The following is an 18,665-nucleotide window of genomic DNA, read 5'->3' as shown; positions in this document are numbered from 1 at the left end:
ACATAAATCCAAATCTTTCCTTTAAACAAAACTGAATTTCGAAATTAACAAAATTGTCCTCAAATTTTACGAAATTATAGAATTTGAATTATGAAAAACCCGGAGTGTTACATGACCCATGGCCAATGAACATTAAGCATGAGCAACTAATGGGCATATATTTTCTATAATATTTATAAATATTTTGGCCGACTTAGTCATCTACTACCATTACTCTTAAGGTTTATTTTGGCCCACTTATATTATATGTTTTCCAGGGATTGTTTGGGCGCTAAAATGAGTTACGAAGTCCAGAGTTAATATGTCTGTGGAATTAGGAAGCCTGTGTTCGGAGAGCAGAATTGTTTAGTTTGAAATTAGGAAGTTTATATTTGGGGTGCAAAATTGGTATCTGATGAAATTTTTCTTTTTTTAATCTATAAAAGTATGGTTTTCTTGTGGTTATTTTAGTTTTCTTAACTTGTTAGTTTACATTTTTTCAAAATTTTAATACTCAATTGAGATGTCAACTTAACTATTCACATATATTTTATAATTTTTTACATGTAACCATTGTATTTGAGGTGAACAAAATACTCTTGTCTTATACAAATAAAAAAAATATAATATACTTTCACATTAGTGGAACGTATGAGTGTAATATACACCCACCTGTGCACGCACATGAAAAAAAAAAAAAAAAAAAAAGTCATCAAGGTGTTTAAAGCTTTTTATTGCTTCTTATGTCAATTGTAGCTTAGGGTTTATATGCATGTATGTTGATGTTGAGAATGCAATCAACTATCATCAATTGTATGAGGCATTTTGGGTCATACCAGAAGTAAAGTCATGAAGGTATAAACTACTATATAAGACGACTGTTAAACAACATAAACTAATAGTTTTAATTTTTTATTTAAAAACTTTTTCACCGACCAAGTATTTTTTGTTTTAGTTTTTGTTTTTTTAGTATATAATTGGTTGAGTTGGTTGTAAAAGTTAGTCCTTGGAGAAGATCGATAGAGTTGGTCATCGGAGGTGATCGTCAAAGTTGATCACTAAAGGTGGTAGTTGCGTGGAGTTGGAAGTCGAAGGTGATCGCTAGAGATAATTGTCGAGTGTGATCTTTGCTGAAGGTGGTCGTCGTCAGAAGTAATTGTCCGAATTTGGTTGCAGGAGGGACCGTCGAAGCATATTGTCAATAGTGGTCGTTATCAGAGTTGGACGTTAGAGGTGATCGCTAGAGCATCTCACCAATGATGGTTATCGCTGGAGTTGGTCATTACCAGTGATCAGTGGATGGACTTATTCAAAACATTTGAGGGAGAGAGAGAGAAAGAGAAAAAGATGGAGTTCCTTGATTAATGTGCAAACTTCAATAGTAAACATTATTGAAGTAGGAAGAATTGAGTTATTTAGCTCCGACTTGTGAAGTTGGTGGACCAAACATTGAGTTGAGTTAAAAATTCAACTAACTCATGTCAGTGCCCCAAACAACCCTAAGTTTTTTAAATGATTATGATTGTTGCTCAACTTCTTTTTAATTAAACTTCTAATCTTTATTTGAGTTTCTAAGCATTTTTTAAAAAATAATTTATACATATATTGCTAATGCCTTGTTGTCTAGTATACTTATAATACTCATCTCACCTAATTTGTATGACGGGTCTGTCGGATGGATGATCCAAAAATTAGGTATGAAATGCCCGTCAAATGACCCTTTGCTAACGTCCAATTGGGGTGAAATTACCAAAATATACTTGCACGCACGCAGAAAAGCAATCTCGCTTTTGCTCATCTCGCTCTCCCTCTTCCTCTCGCTCGCACGTGGAAAAGACCCATTTTTCTTTTCCTTCTCATCGGTCTCACTCTTGTTGGTCTCGCTCTTCCTTTCCCCACTGATTTCGCTTTTCCTTTCTTCACACAGTCTTGTCAAGCACCTAACATCAATAATCACTCTCCTCGGAGCTGTTCATGTGAACTCACCGTGTCTGAGAAGAAGAAGACACAACGAAGAAGAAGATGCAGCGGAAGAAGTCGATAAAGAAGTCGAGAGAAAGGAAGAGGAAAAAGAAAAAAAGGGGAAAAACATGGAGAAGAAAACAAGAAAGCAAGGGCATTGTTGTAATTTCACATGATCATGACATCATCAAAGGGTAAGTTGACTTTTTTTTTCAAAATTTGGGTCATTTGACATTTTGGACCTTTAAAATGAATCTTTTGGACAATGGGTTTCTACATAGAAAACCTACAGAAAACCTTATATTTCATAAATATTTTAAAATTTAAATTTGTTTTTTTCAAATATGGTTTTTTGGGTTAATTTTGGATAATTATACCCTTTTTCATTTATTCTTATTTTCGAAGCTACTTTAATGATGAGGAGAAAAAAATACATTTATTATAGAGAGAGAAAATGTAGTTAATATAATTTTTATCATTTCTCAATTGGAGAGATAAATTATATTTATTATATTTTTTTTCCATTTTCCAATTTGAAAAAAAAAATGCATTTAATGAAAATTTATTTTCTATTTACGTTGGTTTTCACGTATCAACTTATTGACTTTTTTTACAAATTAATAATTATTTTAAATATACCTTAGAATATTTTTTTACGGATTCATGGTTATTTTAAATATATTTTAGAACATTTTGTTAGATATTTGAAAATGTTCTACAAATATATGAAATATACTACAATTTACAAATTAGAGACGGACTCAATGTTTGACATAAATCACAGTATAAACCAATATATAAAATATATCACAGTATATAAATTTTCATAAATTTCATTTACATCGCAGTATTTATATCATAAAATATGAAGTTTAAATATAAAAAGAACACTTTCTTTTATATCAAATAAACGAATACATATATTACAATATATATCAAATTTCCTATAGAAGCTAAAAAGGGTACAAATATATCACAGTAAATATAAAAATAGGAAAAAATTAAAACTAAAAGTTGAATCGGGTCTATTGTTCAGTCCGCTGTTGCCGCTCATTTACTCTGAGTCTGCCGCCGCCGTTCATTTGCGTGAATCCATCATTGTCGTTCGACCGCTCCAAGTTCTTCATCACCGTTCTTGCCGTCCCGTGCTCACCCCACGCCATTTGTCTCCCGCTTGTAACTCACATTGTCAGAAGGAAAAAAGAGAGGGAGGGAGGAGGAAGAAATGGCATTGAAGAGGGAGAGAATATATGCATGAGAGATAATATGCATAAGGGAGAGAAAATAACATGTATATAACGTAGGTGAGGACTAAATTGTAAATCGCTACTGATATTAGTGAAAATAGGGAAACCAATAATTTTTTTTTATAAAATATATATATATAAAATAAAATATTCAAGACATTAACATAATATGGACTTATTTTTAAGGTCTTTTAGGTAGAAGCCCCTTTGGGCAATATGATTTTTTTGCTTTTAGTTCAACTTCAACCACATGTGAGTGAAAATTTTAAACCTTAACATTTTGGTCAAAGATACACACCCAAAATAGAATAAAATTAGAACTTTAAAGGATAAAATGGTATTTAAACCAATAATTAAAAAACAAAAGAAAACAAAACAAAAAAGGAAAGTGCCGAAGAATATGAATATAAATTGCAAAATGAATGGCCAAATGGGCAAGTATCTTAAGTTGTTCCTTTAAAGATGACAGCTTATTGAAGAATGTATATAAAAATATATTATTAAAAAACAAGAAAGAGCACAAGTGTAACCAAATAGAGTATAAAAATAATGCCTTACAAAAGGTTAATTCTCCGAAGTGGCCCTAAAACTACAAATACAAACAGTGGACTCCATATTTGAGGGCAGCAAACCTATGATATGTAGAATCTTGAGTGAGAGGGTAAGGGAAATCCAATTCTGAGGGAAGGAATCTGCATGAGAACTGAGCTCCGGTACCGAGTCCACAATCGAGCAGGCAAGAGGAAATCGGCGTCATTGGTGTCACCGCATCAATGGTACCAACCACCGCATTTCCGCTCCATTTCCATTCGACAAATAGTATATCTTTTTCCAGCCATCCTCCGAGAAGGCTTCACGGCGTATCAGTCTTTGTCTGTCAAGAAAATGATCAACAACTAACTAAGCAAACAATCCCCCACAATGCAACATTTGTATACCTATGCAACTTCAAATTTTAGACTACATCGTGATAGGTGACATTCATGTTACAGATCTTCATGAAGTAATACGCATCTTGTTCATTACTTTCAATCCCCTCGAACGAACTGAATGCTTGTTCATAGAAAAGCCTCACATAAACGATTAGACTTCATCAACCACCCCAATTAAGGTTTAAGTGACGGCCATTAAGGTTTTACAGTTAACAGTTACAAAAAGGATCCTCAACCTTTACAATGAGCAGTGTCCCTGCCTTGTCAGCTGGAAATTACGTAACTGCCTATTTTATTGGCCAAGGGAACTCTCATCTGCTGCGACGAAATCTCCAAGGGAATGATGGAAATCTTGATAGTTTTACAATATAGTAGTTTTTTTGTCTTCTTCTTGAAGCATTCTAGATTCTACTCTTCCTTCTCTAAGTACTCTCTAGTCTCTAAGCACCATTTATCACAGTAGGAGAAGTCCTAGTAGTTTCCTCGACTATTGTCCCTTGTATATATTTCGGTTTGTTCACTTGCCCTATAGGGCTGATTTTTTATATGCCTTTGTACATTATGTTAAGCTCGATTCTAAAAAAATAAAACAAAATTAAAAAATCTAGTTAGAAATCAAGACAAATATATGGTGCCAAAAAAATGTCCAAACTCCCACCCACTACGCACACGGAGATGAATTATGATAACTTGTTTTCTCCACTGTTCTCTTACTAGGAGTGTACAGGAAAATTTCAGATGGCTTTAACTCGTTAATAAGAGTCTTAGAGTCTATACCAACCTACATGCCTCTTTTAGGTCGTTTCGGCCCTCTACAAGTCTTCTAGTTCGTCTAGTATCATCGAGTCAAGACCATTCTTCTATCTTATGGGATTTGAGAACGTCGAAATATAAAAAGAACTTTTAAAATAAGACAGATAACTCATTTTGCAACATACTATCACCTCTATTAGAGTCGATGAGAAGAGCTTTTCCATTCCAAAAACTCTAATCTCCTCTAATAGCCAAATAGGGGGCTTATTCTAAATCCTTAATCAAACAAATCTTTTGTAAAGATTCCTTTTTTTTATTTATATTTACATTCTTAATTTATTTCAGTGAGTTTCCTTTCAAAATAACAACAATATTACCATACCTGAGGTAGTAGTGGACAACAGAAGCCGCTTCATCAAGACTGTAGCGAGGGAAATTAAGACGTGCACCTAGAGGAACATCTGGCAAGTCTTGACGCAACTTTCCTACAGCAGTTGAATGGGAGAAAGCACCAACCATCATGTCGTCATGCATCATAGACCTAAAAGCATTCACCTGCAAAAAAAAATTTTAATTCTTATCATTGATTGAGAAAACATGAATAAATAAAATCTAAGTTTGATCTCTAAACTTTAAAAATATCATACAGATTCCTAAAGAGCATTTAATGTCTCTTAACTATTAATTTTGAGTTTAGCAAGTCCTTGAACTTTAAATGCCTCGTAGATTAGAAACCTATTTGGACACATAATTGAAGGTTCATGTTAGACATTAAACTGAGAGTTCAAAGACAAATTAGATGGTTTTTAAAGTTTGACACAACATTAAAGTAAATAAAAAATAAAAAAGGACCAACTTTCATGGAGAAAGAAGATGAAGAATACAATGGCATCCAAAAATACCAAGGCTAGAAAATAAAGCCATTTTAGAGAAGAAAACTCCGATCAAGAAGAGTAAGACTTAGGAAATAATTACAAAAAGACTTTGTCAACAACGGCCAAAGAGAAACATAGAACCTGACAAGGAACCAAACGTTACAGGGACCCCTCTCAACTCCTCTAAAGGTTATGTTGTTCCTCTCCTCCCAAAGCCTCCACAACAAAGCACAAATCCCAACTTGTCATATCCCATAGGAACCTCTCCCTCTCTCAAAACTACAGATGGAGAAGAACTCCTTAACCAAAACTCTAAATAGACGGAGCGACAATAAAACTTCAAAGAATATGATTCAAGACTTCTTTGGCCTTCCCTCTCTCAAAACTACAGATGGAGAAGAACTCCTTAACCAAAACTCTAAATAAACAGAGCGACAGTAAAACTTCAAAGAATATGATTCAAGACTTCTTTGGCCTTCTACGTAACATAAAAGATTTAAGAACTTATTATAATTTTTTTCAAGCTTCAAGGACCTATTAGACACAGCTTTGTAAATTTGAGCCAAACTTGTAGTTGAACCTAACGTTTACATCCGCCAACCATTTAAAACCAAACTTCTGAACTATTGGGGAACTTCGTTTTTTTCATTAAGTCACTGGTCGAGTTGTGCCATTGACATACTATTACTGAATAAGTCACCAACTCTCTCCTGATAATCTATTTTTACTCCCTGATTCTAAATACTCTATTAATAAGCCCCATGACCTTGAACCTGTTCTTTGTCCCCTTTTTTCTTTTCTTTTTTTCTTTTTTTTTATTTTTTATTTGTTGGGTGGGGGGGGGGGGGGGGGGGGGGGGGGGGGTTTGTTATCAAAGCCTATTAATTGAGCTATAGGTTTCCAAAACTAATCTAATGGTAAAAAAGAAAAGAAAGGGATGAAAAAAGTCAAATACGAAAGAAAGATTAGGGGAAAAAAACTTAGTTGAAACAAATAGCACAGTCATGACTAATAAATACTCCCACACTGACCTATCTAACAGAAAGGAGAACAAGAAATTAGAGAAGAGAACAAGAAATACTTATATTCACAAAAACATCATTGATTTAATAATTTTTTCAACTTTAGTTTCCTTTTTGAATTATATCGTCCTATCTGCTATTTTTTAGTCCCGAACATTTAACCAGATAAATAAATAAAAGAAGTGAGGGACATGACTTTCACGGCAAAACTTAAAATTTTCAGGCAATGGGATTAAAACAGTTAAAATACTACAAGGATGGAAGTACAGGAGCTAGCTAGAATGCACGAGGTAATTAGCTGGAAGTAAAAAAAAATGTTCAACCAAGAAAAAAATAATAATAAAAAGAACACAGAAAACCAACATGATATTCCAGGAACATAAAATGCATTGCAATAAACGGAATTGAATAGAACACAACAAAATCAAACCAAAAAAGAACTAACCATTGCAAGTTCTCTAGCATGTATTGGTCGAGTTGAACGAACAGTCACTGGTTCTTCATACTCACTGAATGTAAACCAGTTGTTATACTGAACAAGAAGTAACAATCATTATTGCTACTAAAATTAATTTTGGAAGATTTAATTCATCCAAGAAACTTAATTTTAGAAATCAAAGAAAAGGCAGATGTAGATTGGTGTCTCACTTGATCAATAGCAATGAGCACAGGAATATCTTTCACAAGCGATAGTTCTTTTCTTAAACGAACTACAACCCCAACAGCCGCATGAGTGTGCTTGATTCCAGTATCAATTAGGTCGTATAATGTTGAACCATCAGGCATCGTCATGGAATCGGCACCTTTCATCATCCCAACGCCAACGCCTTCTCCCAGCAGTATAGGTTCAGATATTTGGCATGGCAATTGTCTTAAGCAGGTCTCATTGTACTTCAGAAAATCCTGGTCAAAACCAGCCCCCCAAAGAAAAGTAAATATGTCAACTGTTCCAGCATTATATATTTATCCGCAGTCCTTACGTGATCTCCAGAAAGCTTATCACAAAATAGTAAACACTTAGCATAAAACATTTCCCAGTAAGCAAACCTAAAGAACCATGATCATGAGAGATCATTTCCCTTGTCAAGATTCTCAACATGGTTAGTAAGATTTAACTTTTGTCGATAGAACTAGGAAATATATCATTAAACTACATGCCTAAATCTGATGCACATACAAGGTTTGAGAGTTAAAAAAAGACCAAAAATAAAACATGAGATAGCGGTCTAAGACTTCAGAGGTTGGGAAGAAAACTATTGAAATTTGGACCTGCATATTCATAACAAATGCACTAAAAGATTCTAAAAAAAAGCACATCAATACTTCAATCTAATTCTTAAGTAGCAGGAAAAGGTCCTCACTTTCAGAACATCTTCAGCCTGAACGGGTGTGTCCCAAAGTCCTGTTTGAGGGTTTCTAAAGAAGAACCCTCCATGAGTCCACCGACGTCCACTAGGAACATACAAAACTAGCCAACCTTCATCACGAGCCCAATGAACGAGCATGGCGAGCGCAATACTCTTTCCACAATTAACTGGACCATCCAAGACGATCTGTTTTCTAATTTTTGAACCTGGACATTTGAATAGGAATAGCAGCACGAAAATACTTAAATACATTTATTCGACCAAAGATTCAGACGCTCAAGAGTCCAGTCTCCATCCTAAATTACCAGTCTATTCGGTATCAATAAATAACACGAGAACCATTTGCTTAAGACCCCCTCCCAAAAGAAAATACGGTAGAAGAAAAAGGAATACCAGCCGGTGACAGCAACGAAGGATCAACCACGCGCCTGAAATTGTCGCGGAGATCCAAGAAACTCTGCCGCACAAGCACAGCACTTCGCATGGACTCTTCAAACTCCTTGACCATCCCCAAAGGCAAACCCTCCGGCAGTACCTCATTAAGTCCTTCCATACTTCCATTTCGTAAAGAAATGAATAAACATCCCAATAAACATTCACTCACAAACAATGCAGAAAAAATACATACTTGAATTTGAAATAAGTGCCTGCATCCTTGCGAGTGAGTTGTGAAAGTGAAGAAGCGGAGGTAAAGAGTGGGCGGCCATTTGGGCCAACGTCGAGTGAGGTATCATTTTCCTCAGCAGCAAGACGGCGGGCGCGGGATTTATCATCAGAAAGCGCAGCATCTAAGTCGTCGGTAGCAGCAGCGGAGGCGGAGAGGTCATCGCCAGCTTTGCCGTCGGCCTTGGACTTGCCCTTCTTGGCCTTCTTAATGGAGGATTTGGTGACCTTAGCTGAGTAATTTGAAGTAAGAGATAGGATCGGAAAAGGATTTCGATTGCATAGGTGGGATTTGGAGGCTGCGGCTGTTGCTTTCAGAATTGACCGCAACATTTTCCGCCGGTCGGAGATGGGAAAGAAGACGAACGCGAGGTTTTGGGTTTTGCGGGACTCTGAAGTGTTCGCCTCCTTCTATGTTGTTATTTTTTTTTATGTGTTTTGGGGGTAGAATCGTACTTTTGCAATTGAATTTGGAGGAATGCCTCAGCCCAAGGAAATTGTGTTTCTTGTTGGGCTTTTTAGCCCATAATGTGATGATCCAATAACCGATAGGCTTGTAGGAAGAGAATGGGTTGGCCTACTTTGATTTGCCTTAGTAATTGTACAAGCAACAGCTTTTTAGGGTTAATAATTAAGTGTATAACAATATTTTTAAATAATTATAAATATAAAAAAATCTATCAATAATATATCATATCATACTCTGTTATTGGTAGATTTCTATTAGTGATAGACTCTATCGTTGATAAACTCTCACGATACTGTTTATTGTTAATAAATTTTGATAATTGAATTAAAAAAAATATATATTTTCAAATTAATTTGTATTATGTTATATCTGCTAATATTTTGGACATAATCAATGCATTTGTCCAAATTATTATTATTCAATTTCAAGTGAAACTAGATAAATGACATTTAATTAGTAGTTTGAAAGAAAAGGTATTTTTCTCCGAAAATAATAGATTCAGCAAAAAGTGAGGATTTTTGTACAATATGTAAAGTGAGGTTCTTTTTTCCTATTCATAATTTTTCGTATTTATTCAAAAAAATATATATATGTTTTCTTATTTTATATTGCATTATAATTTATTGGAAGAGTTTCGATACAAGTTTATGAGCGACTTTGAAATGGTTAAAACCACTTTTGTTACATCTAAAACCACTTTAAAACATATCTTTCATCACTCGAAATCAATTCAATGTTTAAGGTCAATGACAAAGAAAAAAAAATTGTTTTCCAAAAATTTATTTTCATTTAAACTTTTTTTTTTTTTCACAAAAACTCCTTAAAACTACACATGTGTTTGTCATTTTTTTTAATTGTTTTATATTTTGTTGGTTATATACTAAAATATTTTTATTAATGTCAAATTACTTAACTTCACGTGGTGGTGGCTAGAGTTGGCCGACTACAGTCACCAAAAGTGCTAGTCAGATATAGTCGGTGGCGGTCACCGAAAATGGTGTCCATGATGATAGTCGATGGAGATTGACGATGGTGGCTGTCAGAGGTCAACGATGGCGGCCGTCGGAGGTTAGCCAGCAACAATAACTGGAAGTGATTACTGGAGGTAATTGTAGTCGAAATTTCTCAAATTAGGGAGAGATTAACCATTGTACTCAAAATTCAGTTTCCTAAAAGTTGGTTTCAAGTGTTTGTCCTAAATCAACTTATTTTATAAACTCATTTTTCCAAAATCCATTTTATGTGGTTGTTAAATACTAAAAAAAAATGACTTATATTTAAAATTAATCACTTCAAATATATTATAAACACACTTCATTTTATACGTTTAAATGCATTTTTCATAATATTAAGTGACTTTGAAATGGAAAAAAAAATGATTTTGATCATTTCAGAATCACTCTAAAAAATCTCCGGCTATTTTAAATGACAACAATAAAATTTATAATACAATCATTTAGAGTGACACCGATTAAGGATATGTTTGGTTTGCAATCCCAAAATTTTACGTATTCAGATTCACTAAGTTCAGTAAATATATGTTTGACAGACAACCCAAATTTTGGGTTTTAAAAACTGTTTTCATATTCTATCACTCAAATAGTGCAAATTCTAAAAATAATATTTTTATATTTAGAATTTAAATTATTTAAATTTAAAATGCATAATTATATTAAATAAATAAAACATTTATAAATATAGTATGTCATGTTATAAACCTAATTCAATTTTTTTAAAATTAAAATATGTATTATGTAATGTATTATAGATTAAATTAGTTTAAATTTGAAGTTTAGTCCTTATGGTTTGAACAAAGTTAAAAATTAGTCCATATTATTTTAAAATTTAGAATTCAGTTCCTATGGTTGGTTAAATTCTTTTAAAAAGCTCTTATTATAGGGACCGTTTACCATGACTTTTATCAAACCACAGATATAATTATAAACCATAAAGCTTTAATTTTAACTTACTCCAAAATTTCAATTTTATCTATAAATTATATAATATCACTACAATTATATAATTTTTTAACATAAAACATATGTCCGAAATAAATTAACAATAATTTATTATCAATTAATATTTAATGGATAACTACAACTAGTTTGCAATGGTTTAGATTAGAATTCGACTTCTGAATTCTACTACTTACATATATGAAAATATAACCTTGTTTCTATTTAATCTCTTGTTTTTATAGTTATCTACCAAACATGTTCGAAAGAACTTTATAAAAAGACAATTTAGTGAAATGAATAAAAATAATTAATATAACTAAAGTTCGAATGCACCATATGGTTAATAAAGACTATAAATCAAAACACAAGAAAATCTACAACTAAGGTTGGCAATGGGACCTGGGCAGGATGGGGGACTCCCCATCCCCGTCCCCGCGGGGGTATTTCCCCTCATCCCCGCCTTCAATTAATGGAGACGGGGACGAGGATTCCCTACCGGAGAAACGGGTCCTCGTGGGGACCCATCCCCTTTTTCTTATATATATATATATTAAAAAATAAAATATTTAATCAGGGACGAGAACGAGGCAGGGATACCCTCTCCGTCCCCGACCGGGGACCCGGTTAGAATCCCCTGTTTGACCCTCATCTCCTATCGTACCGAGGATTTTCCGTCCCGAGATTTGACCCACAAAGATTTTTGTTAGCCTTATCTATAACCATCTTTTGGTCCACATATTGAAGTAGCACATAATTCTCAACACACGTCAATCTAGTTACGATGATTTATAGACAATTGAGATTATTATGGCTATAAGATGCAAGTAATGTGCTACACTTTTGTGAAAATTTTTGTAACATTATTTTTCTTTATATCATAAACTTGAATATATTTATAAGATATTGCTATAGTATTGTGTACATTATTATTTGATCTACGTATTATTACGAGTAATTTTAGATAAATTAATATAATTGACATTTAACAAAATTTAAAGACGAGACTCAAAACCACACTCTAGAACCCAAATGAATTTGAGAAGGGAAGGGAGACTCAAATCCCATGTTGGATCTAATTTCATATACGTGCATGTCAAACTTAGAATAACTCCAAACAAGTTTTTAAAAGTTGAAAATAAACAATATAATAATAATAATAAAAAAAAAAAAAAAGATATACATGAAAACTGTGGAAGCTAACGTAATTTCCAATACAGACAAAGAAAGTAAGTTGTATACCTCTTTGGGAGGCCAAAAATGGGTCGTAAAATGGTATAAATTTGGCATTTGCCTCTTCAAGATGGCCAAGAGCCAAAACCAACTAAACCCAGTAACTACTACCTTAAACTTGTTTGTTCGTACGAACAATGGAGTACTTGACAGTTGACCCGCAATCACCTTTTTAAATTTTATCTCATTTATTTATTTATTTTGAAAATGGATTGGATCATTTGTAAATCTTATGAAAGATTAGTCTTGTATGCTAAGCATAGATATACACTATTTTTTTCTTTATTATTTCAATTATGTTTAATTAATAAGTTTGCCACCAACGTGGTTTATATTGACACTAGGCTTTCAATCACGTTGATGGTAAACTTATTAATTAAACATGATTGAAATAATAAAGAAAAAATGATGTATATTTATGTTTAGTACGCAAGACTAATCTTTCATAGGATTTACGTCCATTCTCAACTCTCACGTATGTGTAATTAAAAGTTAATAAACAGTCAGTCTTAATATACTATTATATTCTAGCAAAGTTAAGTTTTTGTCCTTAGATTTTGGGTTTAATTTTTATTTGGTTTCTAAATTTTAAAATTTACCTTTATTTACTAGATATTTATCTTTAATATTTGATGTTAATATCTATTAATTAATTTAAAATAGTTTTGTGGGAAGTTTTGAGGGATGTTTATAAAAAGCAAATACCATGCTTGGTTTTGTTGATTTTGAGGGAGAGGCAGAGGGAAGATTCTAGTCCTATATACGTGTATTATGTATGAACCGAAAGGCAGGCAAAAACAGTGGCATGTAGAGTGGATTCCAAATAAAACATGACAAAAGAAAATGTCTTTAAAAAATGTATTATTGCAAAAGTTGCCACCGTATAATATTAATACACAATAATTGCATGTCGCCAATATTAAAATTTACCACACCACCAAACCACACTAAACCAAATTAAAAAACGAAATGATTTAACTTTCTTTGCTTTTAAAACTTTTTTAATCTATTTAGTTCAACTATATTCATTTTAACACAAATATAAAATAAAGGAACAAATATTGCACACATTTTACTTTTAGGTTCAGAAACGAAAATGGTCATATTTAAGAACTTAAAAGTGAGAGAAATGTTTCACACAAATATTTTTCTCTCTCTTTTTGTTAGTAGAATAAAGATGGAGTAACTTATAAGTTTTCATACGGATTATTTATGTATCATTTGAAAAACCATTTTATTTTTTGGTTTTGAAAATTGTGTTTGTTTTATCCTGATTTTTATCATTGCTTAATTAAGCACTTGAATTTTCAGTCAAATTTCAAATTCCAAAACAAATTTTATATTTTATATTTTTAAGACATGACTTAGTTTTGAGAACATTCTTATGGGTGTGTGTTTATCTTTAAAAATTTTTGGAATGTTTGACAACCGATTAAAATAATTATATATAAAAAAAGTTAGAAACAGAGGGGGGAGGGGTTAGTGTTTAATGGTTAATCTCCCATTGTTCGCATAATATATGAAATTACCAAAATATCCTCATTAATTCACTTTCTCGATTCTATTGAGTTTTGAAAAAGTATTAGAAGTGTAGTTGTCCCACATTTGAATATTTAAAGGAAGTCTTGGGCTCTAAACAACCTATACCTTTAATTTCATAGCGTTACAATTAGAAATACTTTAACCTTAAGTGTGCTAACTTTAGTTAAATTCACTTTATATTCTCTCGTTTGAGAGTAAGATTAAAGAGTGTGGGTAGTAAAAAAAACTTTGAGGAAGTGCTCTTATAATTGACATCATGGAAGGTCATTGTGTGATTGTAATCATTTTTCACACGTTGAATTTTTCCTGGTCCGTGGTTTTTTCTCCAATTTGGAGTTTTTTCTTGTTAGTTCTTGTATTCTCAATTTTATTATTTTCTTTTAATTTCTTTATTTTTTTTTTTTTTGTTTATTCATGCGATAGTATTGAGAAGTTTTTCCCAACAGTTTTCCACCATACCTGCTATTTGGCGACCAACTCACTTGACAACCACACTACTCGTGATCAACTCAGGCAACTAATTTGATGACCAACTTCGGTACGCAACACCCATGACAAGCTCTGGCAATCACCTCTGTGCAATGACCAACCTTTGACGTCCAACATTGGTAACCACCTCTGACAATTGACCACCTATAGTGGTGAACTCCAATGATCAACTCCAATAGTCATCTTCGACGATCAACTACGACAACCACTTTTGACTATCAACTCTAGCAAATACCACATCCGATGATCAAACTACATCGATCATTTCAAATGACCAACTCGATCGGTCATGCTAAAAATAAAATATTCAGGCGTTGAAAGTATTCTTAATAAAAATTTGAGATTATTAATTCATATTATTTAATAGTCATTATTAATAGAAATACTAGAAATACTGTAAATACATAGCAAAGCAAACAAATTTATTTAGAAAGATACGTTACACGTGGTATATAATCGTCATTTTAAAAATTATTTTAAGAACGTTTCTTCAAATAGTTTAATGTCCCAAAAAAGAGAGAAAAAGAACAAGGTCAAATGAGTATAGTAGAGAGAGATCCGCCCCTCTGGCTCTAATCTAACCGTCCATTAATCTCTTTCAAAGGGCAGCCTCAGCCAATTGGTCGATAACTTTTTCTAACACCAACTTAACCGACCAATTTAATAAATTGAAAAATACTTATGCCCGTCTTTCCTAGGAGAACGAATTAATTATTATAATTCTACGTTATTATAATTCTATTAATAATATTTTATATTTAAGATATAGATTATTTTAATCTAAATTGTAATAATATGTATTTTAGAGGTAAACTATTTTATTTTGAGAAAAAAAATAGTAAATACCCTAACAAAAAATAAAAATGATGAATGTAAAATAATAAAAATTGTGTATTAAAGAGTAAATACGGTAGCAAATGAGTGTTTTGAAATAGTATTTAGGATAACAATAGATGATTATCATAGTTTTAGAATAGTCCTCGTCCCAAATATCCTTAAATGTCCAATCATAATTTACCGTTAAGTATACATACTCCTTTTTTGAAATATATAAAGTAATATTGTCATTGTAAAAATACTTGGGTGGATTCCAATTATTATTTATGTTTGTATATCCTTCCAAATTATTCAATCATAATTTGTCATGTGACAAATTTTTATTTTTTTAAAAAAAATATTTTAATTCTTCTTTTGTGTAATGAGAAGAAATGCATAAACTAAATAGATGCATTTTGGAATTACCCAAACAATACTGGACGTTGTTAAACTCAAAATTATAAACGTATTACTGTAAAAAGATTCAAATTTTAACAATATTCTATATTTTAAAATATGTAATAGCATAAATTCTCAATTCATTTTTAATATATATCTACAGTTTAAAAACTTAGAATTTGTAATTTTTAGATGACATGGTATACCAAAAAAACATGGCTTAAAAGTTTATTTATTATTTTACAAAATAAAATATTTAAAAGTTAAAATTTCTACCAAATTGTCTAATTATAATGGAAAAATACTTAGTACATCATGAGCAACTTCTCTCTTTATGCATCATCTTATCAAGTTGTCCAATAATAATTTGTCATGTAGCAAATTTTTTAATTTCTTTTTTGAAATATTTTAATTATTTTTTGGTGTGAATGATGAGGGAAGGATGTATGAGACTTTTCCTTTGAGAATACCATACTCTCATTGTTTACACTATAAATTTACCTTCATAAATATTTATGGATCCTATATTAATGTCAATAGGTCCCACCCTATTTTTAAAAGTGCGTTAACGTGACACATAATAAGATGATGCAATATGGAGTGTTAACGTGACACATAATAAGATGATGTAGTATGAAAAATTATCTAGCTCTGATGCATAAAGATGGGTGCATACGATGTAAATTTTCTTTTAAAAAAAAAAAATTAATTTGTTTATATATATATATGCACGAGAGTGGGATGTTGGGATGCATAAAGTATTGTTGTTTAATAAATATCCGAAATTCTTGGACACGAAATAGATATGCACTCCAACGGTATATATAAAGGATCACCCATAGACCTACAAAACCTCAACACATTCTTAACTCCATCAATATTATTTCCCAGCGGAAATTATAGAACTAACCGCCCCTCCGGCAGCCGTTCGTCGGAATTACGAAACTGGCAAACTCAGAGTGGTCGTCGGAGCAGAGGGAGAGCGTTGGGAGAGTGAAGGCTCTTTACGAGGCGTTAGGTTCCAAGGACGTGGAGACGGTGCACCGCCTTCTGGCGCCGGACCTGGAGTGGTGGTTCCATGGTCCTCCGTCGCACCAATACTTGATGCGCCTCCTCACCGGCGCCTCCTCTTCCTTCGTGTTCGCACCAATCTCCGTCGTGCCATTTGGGGCCACCGTGGTGCTGGCGGAAGGCTACAACACAAAACGCGCCGTTTCATGGGTCCACGCATGGACCGTTACTGATGGGGTCATCACCCACGTGAAGGAATATCTCAACACCTCTGTTACTGTCAAGCGCTTCGCCTCCGCCGTCGACGGGGACGGGGACTCGCCGTCCACATCGCCGCCGCCTAACTGCCAGAGTGTGTGGCAGAGCAAGGTGTGGGGAAAATCGGTGGTGCCTGCTCTTGTTTTGGCCCTTTAAAATAATTAATTAATACATACATATATATATATATAATATGTGTGTGTGCTGTGCGTTTTTTTGTGAACAATTAGTCCTGCTTCTGTACTGCCCACCTTTGATTTGTAATTTAAAAAAAGAAAAAAAAAATCCACTAAATCCTCTCTGTTTTTGAAAAAAGAAAAATTATGTGTATATTAATAGATATTTGATCATCTTTGTTGTATTAACTCTGTTTTTCTTTTTCCAAAATTTTCTGATTTCATATGCTTAAAATTGAAATGTCATCCTCTTATATTGAAAAAGATATGATTGAAGATCATTATATATGCTCGTTTGATACCGAATTAAAAGTTTAAAGATTTTTTAAACTTTCAGGACCTATTATATATACTGCAATATTTGGGTGTATTAGATATTATTCTCATTTTTGTGTATCTATCATACACATAAATAATGGATTAAAATATTTTAAAAAGTAATTAAGAAGAATTTATCATGTGTTAAATTATAATTAAACAATTTGATGGGATGTACAAATATAGATATAGTTCGAGATCTAATTAAGTATTTTTTATTATACATATAAAAAGTAAATAAATAGGAAAATTTTTACAGATAGAAAAATGTCAAACTATCTACAGAAATAGTAAAAAAACACCAATGGACTTCTATTAACCTTTATCAAAGAAGATTAAAATTTTGTTATTTTATGTAAATAATTTTTCTTATTTTTCTATTTTTGAAATCTCTCGACTAAATAAGTTTAAGAATTTTATTATATACAATCTTAAGAGTTGAGGAAATAACTTAGTACTACTACTATCTAACTTATTTTCTTATTGAAATTCACTCATTAAAACCTAAATTAATAAGATAAATGAGTCAAATCCTTTGGTGGTTATAGGTTATTGACATTAATTTATTTACATTATGGCAATATCCAAGTATTATAAAATTAGGTTATTTAGTTAGGATGCACGTAACATGATTCTTATAACTCAACGAAACTTAGAATGCTCGAGAGGAACAAGTCATCTCTACTAACTAGTGAGCTCCTCAGCTCCTTTATAACTTAATTTTATTTTTTGTGGCTTATACTTTAGTTGTACAATCCATTTGTAGCGTTTTAAAAGCAATAATGGGTGAGAAACAAAATATGAAGTCTAGAAATTATGTGATACAAGTTAGGGGTTGTTTGGGGTGCTGAGATGATATAAGATGTGGGAAGTTTTGATGTTTGGAGAGTTCTGATCGAGTATGAATGATCGAGTATGTTCAAGCACTGAGATAATATATGATACACGGAAGGAAAATAATAAGAAACACGTTCCGAAAATGGGCCCACAAACAATTAAAATCGGTGAGATAAAATAATAGGCCTCCAAACACTGAGATGATATAAGATGTGGGGATATATCATCTCATATTGGCCCCAAACAGTTTAAGGATATATAAACCACCCATAATGCCTCAACTTTTATTAATAATAAAGCTGAATTGGAGTGAGAAATTTAAACTTTTATTTTAATGGGAAGATACTCTTGACATAAATTTT

At 32.5% G+C, this 18,665-nt stretch overlaps 1 protein-coding gene and 1 pseudogene across 1 annotated transcript; one reads left to right on the top strand and one right to left on the bottom strand.

The window, feature by feature from the left end:
• Window positions 1-3,661: 3,661 nt before the first annotated feature.
• LOC120083892 (mitochondrial 28S ribosomal protein S29-like protein) lies at window positions 3,662-9,213 on the bottom strand. The gene is made up of 7 exons (XM_039039801.2): window positions 8,766-9,213; window positions 8,531-8,691; window positions 8,132-8,343; window positions 7,419-7,673; window positions 7,216-7,302; window positions 5,256-5,428; window positions 3,662-4,062 (listed from the first exon to the last, which is right to left on the bottom strand). The coding sequence occupies exons 1-7, from the start codon at window positions 9,131-9,133 to the stop codon at window positions 3,951-3,953; spliced, it is 1,368 nt and encodes a 455-aa protein (XP_038895729.1). The 5' UTR covers window positions 9,134-9,213; the 3' UTR covers window positions 3,662-3,950.
• A 1,085-nt stretch (window positions 9,214-10,298) lies between these two features.
• Window positions 10,299-17,337, top strand: LOC120082393 (senescence associated gene 20 pseudogene; annotated as a pseudogene).
• Window positions 17,338-18,665: the final 1,328 nt, after the last annotated feature.

The sequence above is a fragment of the Benincasa hispida genome, chromosome 8 (assembly GCF_027475165.1).
Source record: "Benincasa hispida cultivar pf3 chromosome 8, pf3_genome.v1.1, whole genome shotgun sequence".
Lineage (NCBI taxonomy): Eukaryota > Viridiplantae > Streptophyta > Magnoliopsida > Cucurbitales > Cucurbitaceae > Benincasa > Benincasa hispida.
Note: the sequence above shows the minus strand (reverse complement) of the source record. Positions and strands in the feature narration are given on the sequence as shown.

What these genes read in the sequence shown, in the direction of transcription:
- LOC120083892 (XM_039039801.2), bottom strand. Translation starts at nt 9,133, where the DNA reads ATGTTGCGGTCAATTCTGAAAGCAACAGCCGCAGCCTCCAAATCCCAC. An exon ending in GGCACTTATTTCAAATTCAA is followed by an intron (nt 8,692 to 8,765) that starts GTATGTATTTTT and finishes ACGAAATGGAAG; the next exon opens with TATGGAAGGACTTAATGAGG. An exon ending in TTCGTTGCTGTCACCGGCTG is followed by an intron (nt 8,344 to 8,530) that starts GTATTCCTTTTT and finishes TCAAATGTCCAG; the next exon opens with GTTCAAAAATTAGAAAACAG.